Raw genomic sequence first — 16,321 nt, 5'->3', positions numbered from 1 at the left:
CTAAGAGGCTTGTGCAAGTTTCCTGATGGGAGGGACTGGTGGTGGGTAGAGCTGGGTGTTGCTCTGGTGGGCAGAGCCTGGTAAAACTTTAATCCGCTTGTCTGCTGGTGGGTGGGGCTGGGTTCCCTCCCTGTTGGTTGTTTGGCCTGAGGCGACCCAACACTGGAGCCTACCTGGCTCTTTGGTGGGGCTAATGGTGGACTCTGGGAGGGCTCATGCCAAGGAGTACTTCCCGGAACTTCTGCTGCCAGTGTCCTTGTCCTCATGGTGAGCCACAGCCACCCCCTGCCTCTGCAGGAGACCCTCCGACACTAGCAGGTAGGTCTGGTTCAGTCTCCTTTGGGGTCACTGCTCCTTCCCCTGGGTCCCGATGCTACACTACTTTGTGTGTGCCCTCCAAGAGTGGAGTCTCTGTTTCCCCCAGTCCTGTTGAAGTCCTGCAATCAAATCCCACTAGCCTTCAAAGTCTGATTCTCTAGGAATTCCTCCTCCCGTTTGCCGGACCCCCAGGTTGGGAAGCCTGACATGGGGCTCAGAACCTTCACTCCAGTGGGTGAACTTCTGTGGTATAAGTGTTCTCCAGTTTGTGAGTCACCCACCCAGAAGTTATGGGATTTGATTTTATTATGATTGCAGCCCTCCTACCGTCTCATTGTGGTTTCTCCTTTGTCTTTGGATGTGGGGTATCTTTTTTGGTGAGTTCCAGTGTCTTCCTGTCAATGATTGTTCAGCAGTTAGTTGTGATTCTGGTGCTCTCGCAAGAGGAAGTGAGCACACGTTCTTCTACTCTGCCATCTTGAACCAATCTCTAGTTCTAGAATGTCTTGAGTCTAATCCCTTATTTCCGTTCTTATTGTCTCTTGCCCTAACACAAACTCTCAACATGTTGTATCTGAACTTTTAGAATAGCTTCTTCATTGGTTTATCTTCTCTTGAATCTTCTTTCTTCTCCTTCTCTTGAATTATTTTTATAAAATGCATGTCTCATCCTGGAAACATTTAGATTCCTTAACATAGAATAAAAGATGCTTCAAAATCTTACCCTAACATCTTGGTCTTTTTTTTTTTTTTTTTTTATTGGAGTATAGTTGCTTTACAGTGTTGTCTTAGTTTCTGCTGTACAGCAAAGTGAATCAGCCACACTTATGTATATATCCCCTCTTCCTTGGATTTCCTTCCCATTTAGGTCCCCACAGAGCATTGAGTAGAGTTCCCTGTGCTATACAGTCTATTCTCATTAGTTATCTGTTTTATACATAGTAGTGTTTATATGTCAATCCCCATCTCCCAATCCATCCCACCCTTCCTTCCCCCCTTGGTATCCATACTTTTGTTCTCTATGTCTATGTCTGTCTGCTTTGCAAATAAGTTCATCTGTACTATTAACATTTTGGTCTTATCAGTTGGTACTCTTTACTATGTAACTTCTACTATCCAGGAAATAAAAATGGAGAAGTGAAGGAGGAAAAAAAGTAGTCCACACTTTCCACTTTTAGAATCCCACCTTTTAAAAATCTCTACCACATTTGAAAAATACTTCAGTCACACAGAGAATACAGTAATCACTGATCTCTCTGTTTATAAAATGGGAAAATTTAAAAGTCTCAGTGAAATTTAGGAAGGACTTAGTAACTGAAAAAACTTTAGTAAATACTTGTAGCTGATGAAATTCCTAAGAAAAGGAAAGTCAGGCTCTTGGTGATATATATTTTTGTCATTGACTGTAGTTTTTCTTTTTACTTAATAGGGATGAATACATTGCTTTGTGCTCCCATTCAGACCCAGATGCCCCAGAGAGAGGTATGAGTTCATGCAAGTGCCTTCATATTTTAATATTCTTTGATAGTTAAAACTTTTAAAACACAAAAAATTTCATGTTAGTGGCATGACTTAGGGATTACTTACCAAAATGGACCAACATAGACTGGAAAAACTACGTACCTTTCCAGTTAACTAAGTATAGTTAAATCACTGCCAGTTTAAATAACAGGGAAATATGTTAATTATATAAGGACTTCTCAACTTTAATGGGCATATGAATCATCTCAGGATTTTATTAAAATATAGATTCTTACCCAGCAGATCTGTGGTAGGTCCTGAAATTCTATAGTTCTAACAGTCTCCTAGGTGATACTAATGCACTGGTCCACAGACCATACTTTGAGCAATAAAGAGTTAGACTGTGTCCTTACAAGTAAAACCACTGCATTCAAGGACAACTCAACCACCCAAGAGTATAGAGTGTACTATAAATTAGCCATCATGCACTTATTCCTTCCAAGTCTTTTTTACTTAGAATGAGAATGACCTATCTAATATAACAATTAGAATATAATTCTAATATAACAATTAGAATTTACATTATAGTTACATTTGGTATTGTCAGTCTTTTCAGTTTTTAGTCAGTCTAGGGGTGAATAATTAACCTTAACTTTTAATTTGTTCAGAAACACTAAAAGTATTCACAGACTTCAGAAAAAAATTTAAATAACAAATTACGTGCTGCACACCACACCATTGATTCAAACAAACCATTGTAACATGAAACCATCATCTAGGATTGTTTATATAATACTCTTTCTATATAGTACATGTTATAAAATACCTTTTTAGAAGTTTGCATTTGATTTGATCTCTTATATTTGCTTTCTTTGTAGATTTCAATTACAGAATACAACCATGAAAGGAAACATGCAAATGACCAGACAGTCATCTTTTCAGATGAAAACCAGATGGACCTGACAGCAAGTCACACTGTGATGATTACCAAAGGCCTTTTAGATTGTACCAAAAGTGAAAAATCAACCAAGATAGATACCACATCATTTCTGGCTAACTTAAAGCTCCACATTGAGGATGCAAGAATGAAGAAAGAATTAAATTTTTCCAGGGATCAAAGCACTTCTTCAGAAAAGAAAATAAATTTCAATGACTTTGTAAAAAGATTGAAAACAGGAAAATCGAATGCTTCTCCTTTTACAGGGCCTGATAAAGAAAATTCTGAGATGCCTATTTATTCCAAAGAATCAAATAGGGCCTCTTCTATGCACCAAATGCATGTATCTCTTAGTGTAGATGAAAATAGCAGTAATATGACTAGACTCTTCAGAGAACAAGATGATGGGATGAATTTTACCCAGTGTCATACAGCCAATATTCAGACTTTGGTTCCCACATCCAGTGAGCCCAGCTTAAGGGAATTTAAAGGTGATGATATTACAACTTATGGCAATGACTTTATGGACCTGACAATTAACCACACAGTACAGAAGTTACCTTCAGCAGATAATCTGTCTGAAATAGAAAATCAAACTCAGAATGTCATGATGGATGTTTCAACAGGTCATGGAGCTAAATCACTAGGACAGAAGACAGTCTTTAAGGATAAACCGAATGATGCTTTTCAGGACCCTTCCTTAAACCCTGAAGGTGACATACATATTACCAGCAGTCATATTACAGGGAGAGAAATTCAGACAGTCACACAGACTTCCAACCAGGATGTCAGAACATTGGCCATGATCCCAGAATCTAAACATTCCAGTCCAGCTATTCAAGATTATAAGACATTTTTCTATTCTAGTTGTAATGATGCCATGGAACTGACCAAGTGTTTCTCAAGTATGAGAGAGGAGAAGAATTTGCTAAAGCATGACAGGAGTTATTCTAAAATGTATCCCAATCCAGATGCCATCTCTCTTCTCAGGGAGAATACTATTTATTCGGGAGAAGAAAGCATGGACATTACCAAGAGTCACACAGTTGCAATAGATAATCAAATTTTTAAACAAGTTCAGACAAATGTACAGATAGCAGCTGCACCAGTATCTGAAAAAGAAATGATGATCCAAAATCACATAATCATGTCAGAGGATGGGGAAATGAATATAAATTATAGCTCAGTTCCTCATGTATCTAAGGAAAGATTACAGCAGAGCCTGGAAAATCCTTTATTTATTTCATTGACTGACAAAAGGACTGAAATCTTCACAGATGAAAATATGGATTTGACTAAAAGTCACATAGCTAATGTAGGAAGTCAGTTTCCTCTTGCATCTTACAGTCTGGCATCTGAGAATACCAGTAAATCTCACTCTCACAGCATAAGCCCTTCAGATGAATGGGAAGAAATGACCAAAGGTCATATTGAACCATGCCGACAACCAAACATAATATCTAAAAACATCCCAACTGACACCTGGGACAAAGGAAAAGATCAAGTTTTGAATATTTCACCCTATCTTGATAAAGATTCTCAGTCACCTAATATTAACCAGAACATAGCAACAAACCATAATATAGTATACTCTGGTGGAGATCTTGATAAACAAGTACCACTGAGAAATAATAGAAATACAGTTTCTTGTGAGCAATCTTTGTTTCCTACTACAAAGCCATTGTTTTCATCAGAAGGACAGTCTGCCATGAGAAATCATAATACTGCTGTTAACAGTCAAACAGTGAAATCTGTACCAGACCAGAATTCTAAACTGCCTGAGCCACTGAGGAAAAGTTTAGGCAGTCCTACACCTGACTGTTTTCATGACAAGATAATTATTTGTTCAGAGAAGGAGCAAAAAACCAAGAGTCACACTGTTGTCGTTGGATTTGGTCCTTCTGAAGTACTAGAACTAGGTAAGACTAATTTAGAAAACACTAACAACCAGCTAACAACAGTAAACAGACAGAAAGCTGTAAAAGTTGAAAAATGTAATGAAAGTCCAATAGAAAAAACTGGAGTATTTATTTCTAATGATATCATGGGTGTGTTGAAGGACAAAACTGGAATTCTGAATGAAAAGCAAGATGTCAAAATTTGTGAAAGGAAAAGTCTTGGCAGACTAAAAATTGATAAGACTGTTGTATTTTCTGAGGGAGATGAGAATGATATGGATATCACCAAGAGTTATACAGTGGAAATAAATCATAGACCTTTACTAGATGAACATGATTCCCATTTGGTGCCTTTGGCAGGAACTTCTAAAACTGTTTTGTATACATGTGGGCAGGATGACATGGAAGTCACCAGAAGTCACACAACTGCTATAGAATGTAAAACTGTCTCACCAGATAAAATAACTACTAGGCCTGTGGACAAAACTGTAATGATTATAGATAATCACGATGAACTAGAGATGACAAAGTCCCATACTGTTTTCATTGACTACCAAGCAAAGGAGAAAACTGTGCTTCCAGACAGCCCTAACTTTGAACTATCCAAAAGAAAAAGCCTAGAAAAATCAAAAGTGACACCTAATCCTGCTAAGGAGGGTGTTTTCTTTCCGGACAATGGTGAAAGTGATCGTTCAGTAGCAAAAGTCAGCCAGCTAACATTACCAGGGGAATGGTCTAATAGTGATCCTTTAGAGAAAGCTGAAGCATTTATATCTGATGATAACATGGACGTATCTAAATCAACCATTTGGAAAAATGACAAAGATATACAAAAGCCTGGATTTCTGAATGAATCTCTATCAGGCAAAAGTCAGAGAAGGAAGAGCCTTAAACTCAAAAACGGCAAGACCATTGCATTTTCAAAGAATGACAGAAATGATATGGATGTCATCCAGAGTTGTACAGTGGAAATAAATAACAAAGGTGTCCTGGAAGATAGAGAGGACTCCCATTGGGTGCCTTTGGAAGGAACTTCTAATACTGTTTTACATACATGTGGGCAGGATGATATGGAGATTACCAGAAGTCATACAACTGCCTTAGAATATAAACCTCTCTCACCAGATAAAAGAACCACTGGGCCTATGAACAAAACCATTATGTTTGTAGATAATCACAGTGATCTGGAAGTTACTAAGTCTCATACTGTTTTCATTGATTGTCAAGCCATGGAGAAAATACTTAAAGAGTACCCTAAATTTGGAATAGCAAAAGGAAAAACCTTGGGTGTTTCTTTTCCTAAGGATGGTAGCTCTGTTCAAGAAATCACTAAAGAACAAGCACTGGCTGTAGAAAACAAAATTGTTCTTCACACTGAGCAAAAGCATCATGTGATACCCTTTGTTCCTACTGATACATTGTCTGGGGGTCAAGGTGAGACAGAAATCAAATTCCATAGCACTACTGTGGATGAAGAGGTCATGAAAGTTGTAGTCCAGGCCCATGTATTGGAAAAAGCCAAAATTGAAAGCTGTCACTTAAATAGTACAGATAGAAGAAATGTGGGTTTTACAGGCAGTTCTGCAGCTGCTATTTGTGGATCCAGTGATAATTATTCCTGTTTACCTAGTGTTGTTTCCTTTTTTGATAATTTGGAGGAGAATGGCATGCCATTATGTGATAAAGATGATGTAAAAGCCAGTCATTGCCCAGTGCAAGATGATCTTCCTTATGCAAACAATTTAGCTAGTGAATATTATTTGAAATCTGAGGGACTGCCTCTTTCTGCTCCTTGTTCTTTGTTAGAGAAGGAAAAAGTTGTTCAAACCAGTACCCAAGGACAGTTAGACTGTGTCCTAACAGTACTCAAAGATCAAGATCTGATTAAGGAGCCCCCAAATCTATTAGCTAATGAAACTTTAGTATATGGTGAAGATTTGGGGGAGATGACTAAACTTAACTCAAAGCAAGTATCTTGTAAGCTTCCAAAGGATCAAATGGAGGCCTTTGTTGATAATGCAGAGCATAGTTTAAAGAAGACCTTTGTTGATGATGTTTGTGTTGCTTCTCAGCATCATCTGTCAACCCAGCAACATCCATTACCTCAACAAGGACAGAGTATCGTCAGTAAAGATGAAACAATATTGTCTAAATTGGGAAATAAGAATTTAAATATTGTTAGAGGAAATTCCTCTGAACCCATATGTGAAAATGATTCCACAATGCTCAATAATGAGAAACAGTTTACTATGGCCTGTAAAAAAGAACTAAAGAAAAATATTCAAACAGCTAAATGTAATACAGCTATAGATTTCCACAGTAACTCAGACTTGACTAAGCAAGTTATTCAAACTCATATCAATCCTAGAGAAGCATCAGATCCTGTAATTGCATCTAATGCTGCAACTTTTAGTAGTATCAAACCACATCTGAATAATTTGAAAGAAAAAACTGAAGAATTTTTAGATTTCCAACCAGTTCATATACCACCTTCTCCAGAACAATTACTTGAATTAGTAAATAAGGCACACAGTAATAAGAGTATAGTGCAAGCTACAGAAATACATAATGTTAACATAGTGTCCAGCAGTGTTAAAGATCATAGGGATGAAGAAAATAAAATTTCTCATAATGGAGCTGAAACCATCTCTGTACCATTAATGACGACTATAAAAGATAAAGTGAGGAGATGTTCTTTGGGAATATTTTTGCCCAGATTGCCAAACAAGAGAAACTGTAGTGTCACTGGTATTGATGACCTGAAGCCGATTCCAGCAGACACAACTGATTTAAATAACTTAGAAACTCAGCCAGTCTCCAATAAACATTCAGATACTGGATTTGTCGCAGCTAAACTGAACTTAAGCCCATCTCAATATATAAATGAGGAAAATCTTCCTATATATCCGGGTGAGATTAATTCCTCAGACTCTCTTAGCATAGATACTGAGGAAAAGGCTTTGACTGAGACATACCAAAAAGAGATTTCACCATCTGAAAATAAACTGGAAGAAACCTGCAATAGCCAAAAAAGAACCTGGGTACAAGAAGAAGAAGATGATATTCAGGATGAGAAAAAAATCAGAAAAAGTGAAATTAGGTTTAGTGATACCGCACAAGATCAGGAGGTGAGCTCTGTCTTGAATTAAGAAATGTTCTTGATTTTTTATGAGTATTCTTGAATTTTAATTTTAGTCTCGGGTAAGCAGGAATTGATTATTTCCAATTATAGGCCTGGAGAAATATTCCTATGTAGAATCTTAAGAAATTAATTGACTAGCATTATACTAGTCATCTTAAACCTTTCTTAAATATTCCCATGTAGAATCTTAAGAAATTAATTGACTAGCAGTTAGACTTAAACACAATTTGAAGTGACAAATGGTCACAAAAAATGAAATGGCAAGTAGTACAAAAATTAATATCAAAATTGTGTAATTAATTCTAAATATTCTGTCACTTCTAGTGATTTGTCATTTTGGCTTTGCATATGAGAATCTCTAGCCAGGGTATATGTGGTTTGACAAGTCATCTTCAGTGTGAAAATATTTGGAGGGTAAAAAGTTTTTTTATTATGCAAACTGCTTAAAGAAAAGCTGGACTGAATTTTCTTGGCTAATGAGGATATATAGAAGCTGAAAGTCCATTTCTTTCGAGGATGGGAGAATGCCTAGATCAAGCCCAGTATCTCAAAGTGAAGTAAGTGAGATTTTGTGTTTATTTAAAAAGTCATAGGAGGTTCTTTCTTTATTTTGCAACACCTAGGCTTCTTAGATGTCCTGAGGTGACAATGTATGATAAAAAGTAGAGCTAGTGAATTAACCAATTTGTAAATATCTTCGTTATAATTGATAAAAAAACAACATCTTGGACATGGAATTGTTAAACCATCGCTGAGAAATGTATGTCAGGACTTGTTCATTAGGTTGGCAGCAGAAGGGCAGAAGGAAGTATAAAGGGAGGGCTATATGTGGATGTGTTCATATTTAAATTTTGATGATAACCACTGATGTGTGTGTATCTCTTGGCTGTACTATAGGAATATGTTGTTAAGTAATTCAGTGGAAACATACCTCCTTGCTAATACTTTAATAGTTTAGATAAAGAATCCTCTTAGAAGCATTATACTTTACGTACTCTGTTGCATTATGTCTCATTTTTAATTGAACATTAAGGGAATGTAGTATTTTAGTCGTAACTGCCAATATCTTTATCTAGAGGCCTGTTGCCATTTTTGTCTTTTATGAAATTTTTGTTGCCAAGAAAGGCAGGATTACATTTTTTCCTTCCAGATTGAGTTGGTTTAGTGTATTCTTGGTTATCAAAATACTCATAGCTTTGGGACTTTTAAATGGTAAATATTCATGATGTGTGAAAAAGCATGATACATAACTGTATGATCTTAATTATGTAAAAATGGATGCTAAGTTTTGTAGGTACACAAACGAGACCTAGGATGACACATCAAACAGTAAACTGCTTGTGATTGTGGATGACTTTGTTTTTTCTTCTTGTGTTCTTTGGTTTCCTATTTTGCACATGTTAACTTTTAAGAAATAAGTGTTATTTTTAAAACCTTTAAAAAAAAAGGCATAGATTTTAAAAGTTGAGGGAACACTGATTTGGATAACTTGTCACTGAAACTGAGTTTTACAGGTGAAGAAATAAAGATTAGAAAGTATCATAGGTTCATAGGGGGCTTCCCTGGTGGTGCAGTGGTTAAGAATCCACCTGCCAGTGCAGGAGACACAGGTTCAATCCCTGGCCCAGGAAGATCCCACATGCCACAGAGCAGCTAAACCCGTGTGCCACAACTACTGAAGCCCACGTGCCTAGAGCCCGTGCTCCGCAACAAGAGAAGCCACGACAATGAGAAGCCCGCGCACCACAACGAAGAGTAGCCCCAGCTCGCCGCAACTAGAGAAAGCCCGTGCACAGCAACGAAGACCCAACACAGCCAAAAATAAAAAAACAAATAAATTGGGCTTCCCTGGTGGCGCAGTGGTTGAGAATCTGCCTGCTAATGCAGGGGACACGGGTTTGAGCCCTGGTCTGGGAAGATCCCACATGCCGCGGAGCAACTAGGTCCGTGAGCCACAACTACTGAGCCTGTGCGTCTGGAGCCTGTGCTCCGCAACAAGAGAGGCCGCGATAGTGAGAGGCCCGCGCACCGCGATGAAGAGTGGCCCCCACTTGCCACAACTAGAGAAAGCCCTCGCACAGAAACGAAGACCCAACACAGCCAAAAATAAAATAAATTAATTAATTAAAAAATAAAGGGAAATAATTTTAAAAAAATAAAATAAAATAAATTTATTAAAAAAAAAAAAAAGGAAGTATCATAGGTTCATAGAAACAAAGTTTAAACTCTGTTAAGAAATATGTAAATAAGCTTAGAAGATGATTTCAGTGGTTCTTTAAGGTGAGGTCCTGAGGAAATTGTTCATCTATGAAGCTTTGAGAAAGTTGTAACAGTAATATAAAATGTATAACTGAATAGATTCTATGAAAATTAGTATTATTTTGTTCAGTAAATATTTATTGGGTATCTGCTATTTCCTAGGTACTGTTTAAGTCCTGGGAATGCTTCAGTGGGAATTTACGGACAAAAATCTGTTCTCATAGACGTCACATCCTAGCACTTAGACAAGGAATATATTGCCCTTAAAAACATAAGCAGGGCTTCCCTGGTGGTGCAGTGGTTGAGAATCCACCTGCCAATGCAGGGGACGCGGGTTCAATCCCTGATCCGGGAAGATCCCACATGCCGCGGAGCAACTAAGCCCGTGTGCTACAACTCTGAGCCTGCGCTCTAGAGCCCATGAGCCACAACTACTGAGCCTGCGTGCTGCAACTACTGAAGTCCGCACGCCTAGAGCCCATGCTCCACAACAAGAGAAGCCACTGCAGTGAGAAGCCTGCGCACTGCAACGAAGAGTAGCCCCCGCTCACTGCAACTAGAGAAAGCCCGCACGCAGCAATGAAGACCCAACTCAGCCAAAAATCAATAAATAAAATAAATTTATTTTTAAAAAAAACATAAGCAAGTAGGTAGATGAAAATGGCATTTAAGGCTGTAAAGTCAAATGGTTAAAATGGTCAAAGCAGGACCATATGACTTATTTGACTTCATCCAAAGGAGTCTTGGTCACCTGGGGAAGGAAGTACTAAAGCCTGGAAATAAATGCCTTCTCTGTACTCTAGACAGAGCCATCGTGTACAGCTGGTATTCTCTTCTGGTTTTCTGCAGTGTGGTAGCCCTGACCGTGGTGACTAGTAGTTGAAAAATTGGATAGGTCAACATTTGGTAGCTCATAGGATATGGCTGTAACCTAGATACCTCTGGGGAACATTTGCTTATATAGTATAATGCACAAAGTTATTTCTATATGTTTTTAAATAAAATTACTTTGAACTCTAAAAGCCTAAAAAGTTACCTGTTGCTTATTCTAATTCTTTACTAAGGTATTTTATATGATTATTAGATAAATTTTATGTTCGAAGTATTTCTCTTAACATTGAACATTTAGTCATTATAAGTATACACTGTCATAACATTATTCTTATGATGTTTCTTTATTGATCATTTCAGATTTTTGATCACCGTGCTGAAGGAGCTATAGATAAAAATGCTAACAGTGTGTTGATAAAAAGCCTGAGCAGGACCCCATCTAGTTGCAGCAGTTCTCTGGATTCAGTCAAGGCTGATGGGACCTCTCTGGACTTCAGCAGTAAGACCTTCATGAAGGCTAAATAATAGAAGTCATCTGCTTACTTGACTAATATAGAAGTCATCTGCTTACTTGACTAATAATAAATGTATTTCAGTTCAGGAGATAATTGAAAGTTGTATAAGCTTTTTGGTAGTTGATAAGTAAAGTCATACTTAGTTTATTTTTAATTCTTAGTTATTTTAATAAATTGAGAAGTGTATATTACAAAAGTGATTTTCTTAAGAGGCTTATAATTAGTAGAGAAACATATGGAGCCTTAAAACTGTAATACACTTTGCCCTACAAATGACTGTCTTCCCAGAAAAATCCTAGCGGATAGCTTCAAGAGCATGAACCACACATAAACCTGAACAATAACTAAAATTAAGTTTACAATTTAATTTTGACTTTTTCATCACTTGAATTTGCTTTACTTGTAGCACACCCCAGTAGTCAAATAGAATCACAGTTCCTCAGAGATACCGTTTGTGAAGAGAGCTTGAAGGAGGTATGTTAAAGTAGTTCTCATTTCTAATGCAGCTTATTTCCTTATTTTGTTTTCTTGTTTAATTTTTTTTTAATTATGAAATATTTCAAATATACAGGAGACTAGTTTTCTTTTTTTTTTGGTTAAGGATCCAACATGGCAATTAATTATGTGGAGTAGAATCACAATTGCAAGACCTACGTTTTGTTGGGTTTTTTCCCAATTTTACTGTTACTGAATAAACTTAAGAAATAATATTAGATAAAATCTGCTCATGTATAGCCTACAAATATCTGGATAGTGTTTCCACAAATATATGCAAAGTACTTTAAGCCATTTAGAAACAAAGGAGGTGGTTATAGTCAAAATGACTCACTTTGAATGGTCATGCAAACTTTTTTTTTTCCTCAGAAACTCAAAGATGGGAGAATAACAATAAAGGAGTTCTTTATACTTCTTCAGGTCCACATTCTGATACAAAAACCTCGACAGAGCAATCTCCCAACCAAAGTAAGTTCAGTTTCTTGGCAAAATAGTTATCTCAGTTAAAATATATTATACTTGTTTACTAAACTGCATCAAAGCAAGCATTTATTAAAAAACAAAAAAAGAATCTAAGGAAGCAAATTTTCCTATATAAGGTTTTCCTGTAGAAGGTACATTTGGGGTTAGCAGAAAAATTGATTTTTTTAAAAATAATCATGAATTTTGAAAACGTGAAATTTTATTTTTTTTCATTTCTTGCCGTCTATTTTGTTTTTTATACTTTTTCCTGAACATATGGTTTTTAAAAAAAGTACAGCAGAAGTTTGTTTTTTTGGGGTTTTTTTTGTTTTTTTTGGTTTTTTGTCTGCTTTGGGTCTTCATTGCTTTGCGTGGGCCTTCTCTAGTTGCGGCAAGCAGGGGCTACTCTTCGTTGCAGTGCGTGGGCTTCTCATTGTGGTGGCTTCTCTTGTTGCGGAGCACAGGCTCTAGGTGCACAGGCTTCAGTAGTTGTGGTGCACAGGCTTAGTTGCTCTCCGGTATGTGGGATCTTCCCGGACCAGGGATCGAACCCGTGTCCCCTGCATTGGCAGGTGGATTCTTAACCACTGCACCACCAGGGAAGTCCCCAGCAGAAGTTTTTAAAACACTTATCAAAATCAAAAATATATAAGGTCATAGAATACTTAAATAATACAGTCAAACTGAGTTTAAAAGATTAATAGACAAACATATCACTTACATACAAAATTACATAATATTTTTTTCACTTAAGTCTGTCGAACATTTACAAAAATTTATTATGCCCTTGGCCACAAAGAAAATGGAAAAAAAAATGGAGATTTCGTGGACATCATCTGATCTTAATCCAATAAAATTAGAACTAATAAAAGGACAAATATCTTAGCTTCTTGGAAATTAAGAAACACATTTCTAGATAACTCATATCAAAGAGGAAATCAAAACTATTTAGAAAGCAAAGTAAGGAGAACATTTAATGCCAAATATATGGGATATACAGCAGAAATTATACTTACCAGGGAATTAAAAGCCTGAGATATCATTGTTATAGAAAAGACTCTAAAAATAAAGGATTTTTTAACACTCACTTTAAGAAATTGGAAAATGAACAATAAAATAACACCCATAAAAAGGCAGGAAGACAGATTTAATCCAGGTAAATAGTAAAGTTATTGAAATAGAAAACAAAAATTAGTAGAAAAGGTAACAGATCTAAAAACTGGTACTTTGAAAAGACGATAAAATAAGAAAACTCTTCAAGAGCCTAATTAAGAAAAAGGAGAAAGCTAAAACATATATGGTTGAGAAAGAAGACATGTCCACAGATTAAAGGAGAGATTAAAAGAATTTTTTTTAAGCCACCAACTGTGATGATAAATTTTAAGACCTAGATGGTTTTTCAGAAAAATATAAATTACCAAAATTAACCCAGGAACTGGAAAACTCTAATTAACTACCATTGAATTTTTTTTTTTACAATTTACCATTAAAATTGTCTCTAGGACCAGATGAGTTCTAACTTTTAAAGAATAGATCCACACATATATGAATATTTGCTTTATGACAAAGATGCCCCTGCAGAACAGTGGCCTTTTCTATAAATGGTGTTGCATCAGTTGGATATCGATAGGAAAAAAATGAACCTTGATTCATACTTCACCCTATACATAAAAATCAGTTCTATACAACACCAAAAGCACAAGTGACAAAATTAAAAATTGGAGCTCATCAAAATTTAAAACTTGTGTGCTACAAATGATACCATCAAGAAAGGGAAAAGACAACCCACAGAATGGGAGAAAAATTTGCGAATCATACACCTTATAAGAGACTTGTATCCAGAATATATAAAGAACTCTTGAAATTCAAAAAGACAACCCAATTAAAAAAATTGTCTGGGACTTCCTGGCGGTCCAGTGGTCAGGACTTCGCACTTCCAATGCAGGGGGTATATCCGATCCCTGGCTGGGGAACTAAGATCCCACATGCCCCACGGTGTGGCCCAAAAAAAAAAAAAGCCAAAGGATCAGAATAGAGACTTCTCCAAAGAAGATATGCAAATGGCCAATAAACAAAATGATGATTAAGGAAATACAAATTAAAATGAGTTACTACTTCACACCCACTAGGGTGGCTGTAGTCAAAAACACAAAATAATAAGTATTGGCAAGGATGTGGAGAAATTGGAATTTTCATACATTGCTGATAGGCATGTAAAATGGTGTAGCCACTTTGGAAAAGAGTTGGGTATTTCCTCAAAAAGTTAAACATAGGGCTTCCCTGGTGGCGCAGTGGTTAAGAATCCGCCTGCCAATGCAGGGGACAAGGGTTCAAGCCCTGGTCCGGGAAGTTCCCACATGCCGCGGAGCAACGAAGCCCGTGCGCCACAAGTACTGAGCCTGCGCTGTAGAGCCCGCATGCCACAACTATGGAAGCTTACGTGCCTAGAGCCCGTGCTCTGCAACAAGAGAAGCCACCGCAATGAGAAGCCCACGCACCGCAACGAAAAGTAGCCCCCGCTTGCCGCAACTAGAAAAAGCACGCATGCAGCAAGGAAGACCCAACGCAGCCAAAAATAAATAAATAAAATAAATTTAAAAAAAAAAAGTTAAACATAGAACTATTATATGATCCAGCAATTCCACTTCTAGGTATTTACCTAAGAGAATTGAATACATACATCTACACAAAAACTTGTATGTGAGCATTATTCATAATAGCCAAAAAGTGAACTGATTAGTAGTTACTTGAAGCTGGGATGGGGTGGAGGAGAACGGGGAATGACAGCTAATGGGTACAGGGTTTCTTTTAGCAGAATGAAAATGCTCTAAAATTAGCTGGTGCTTGATGTTGTACAACCCCGTGAATATATTTTTAAAATCATTTAATTGTATACTTAAATGGGTGAATTATATAGTGTGTAAATTAAATCTCAATAAAGCTGTTTAGAAAGAAATCAATTATAGGAGGATTGTATATCTAACGTGAAAAGTAAATCAAAGATGGAAACTGGGAAGATACTTATGCATCTTTTGGGTTGCCAACCTCATTATTCTTATCACCATAGTGCCCCTTCCTAGTAGAATCTCCTTGCCTCAGCTGAAGATGGGGAGTAGAAAGGTGCCTAGGTATGCAGCCAGAGTCTTAAGAAAAGCAGAACGAGTACCAGGGGACCAGAGCAGAGGGGAAGGGTGGGAACAGAGAGGATGCTGGCAGGGTGGAAGAGGGAGAGGATATGTAGGAAGCTAATCTTTGAGGGTATGAATGCTCCCCTTTCCTCTCAGGCCTTACGGAGGTCAGGAGGGGCAGTGTTAGGGAAATATATCTGGGAACAAACCCATCAAGATAGTAAGAGAAATCAACTATACTTAAATAAAATAAATTTTAAAAAAAAGATGGTAAGAGAATTCAGGCTATATCAGGAAAGAAATTAAAAAATCCCAAAGTAGAGGAAGCCCAAAGAAATGGAGTATGTATGGGCTGTGGAAAATGAGGTTCACAGCTATGGGCATCTGTTCCAGGACTTAGATGACTATGAGTCTCCTTTAGGGTAGAACTGGGGAGAGCATTTTTGAGGCAGGTGGGGAGATGTGTGGCAGCCCTCATAGACAGATGTACAGCATCCATATGTGTGTGTGCAGTTGTAGGAGCTCAGCTGGCAGCACTGGCAAAAGGTACTAAGTAGAAATATCAAATCACTATATTGTGTAACAAGAACTAATAACATAGTGTTGTAGGTCAGTTATATTTCAAAAACAAACAAACAAACTTATTAAAAATGAGATCAGATTTGCGGTTACCAGAGGCGGGCAGTGAGAGGTGGGGAAATAGGATCAAGGCAGTCAAAAGGTACAAACTTCCAATTATAAGATAAATAAGTGCTAGGGATGTAAGGTACAACATGATAAATATAATTAACACTGCTGTATGTTATCTATGAAAGTTTGTTAAGAGAGCAAATCCTGAGTTCTCATCACAAGGAAAATTTTTTTCTATTTCTTTA

The 16,321-nt window shown here is 37.1% G+C and overlaps 1 protein-coding gene across 4 annotated transcripts in view; it reads left to right on the top strand.

The window, feature by feature from the left end:
* Positions 1–16,321, top strand: part of KNL1 (kinetochore scaffold 1) — a 66,135-nt gene that overhangs the window by 28,939 nt on the left and 20,875 nt on the right. For all 4 annotated transcript variants that reach the window (XM_007180403.3, XM_057544177.1, XM_057544178.1 and 1 more), the window contains 5 exons: positions 1,748–1,800; positions 2,658–7,742; positions 11,207–11,345; positions 11,768–11,835; positions 12,226–12,324. In XM_007180403.3, coding sequence (XP_007180465.2) covers positions 1,748–1,800; positions 2,658–7,742; positions 11,207–11,345; positions 11,768–11,835; positions 12,226–12,324 — 5,444 coding nt within the window. The remainder of the gene's footprint in view (positions 1–1,747; positions 1,801–2,657; positions 7,743–11,206; positions 11,346–11,767; positions 11,836–12,225; positions 12,325–16,321) is intronic.

Source organism: Balaenoptera acutorostrata, chromosome 3, assembly GCF_949987535.1.
Source record: "Balaenoptera acutorostrata chromosome 3, mBalAcu1.1, whole genome shotgun sequence".
In the NCBI taxonomy this organism is placed as follows: domain Eukaryota; kingdom Metazoa; phylum Chordata; class Mammalia; order Artiodactyla; family Balaenopteridae; genus Balaenoptera; species Balaenoptera acutorostrata.
Note: the sequence above shows the minus strand (reverse complement) of the source record. Positions and strands in the feature narration are given on the sequence as shown.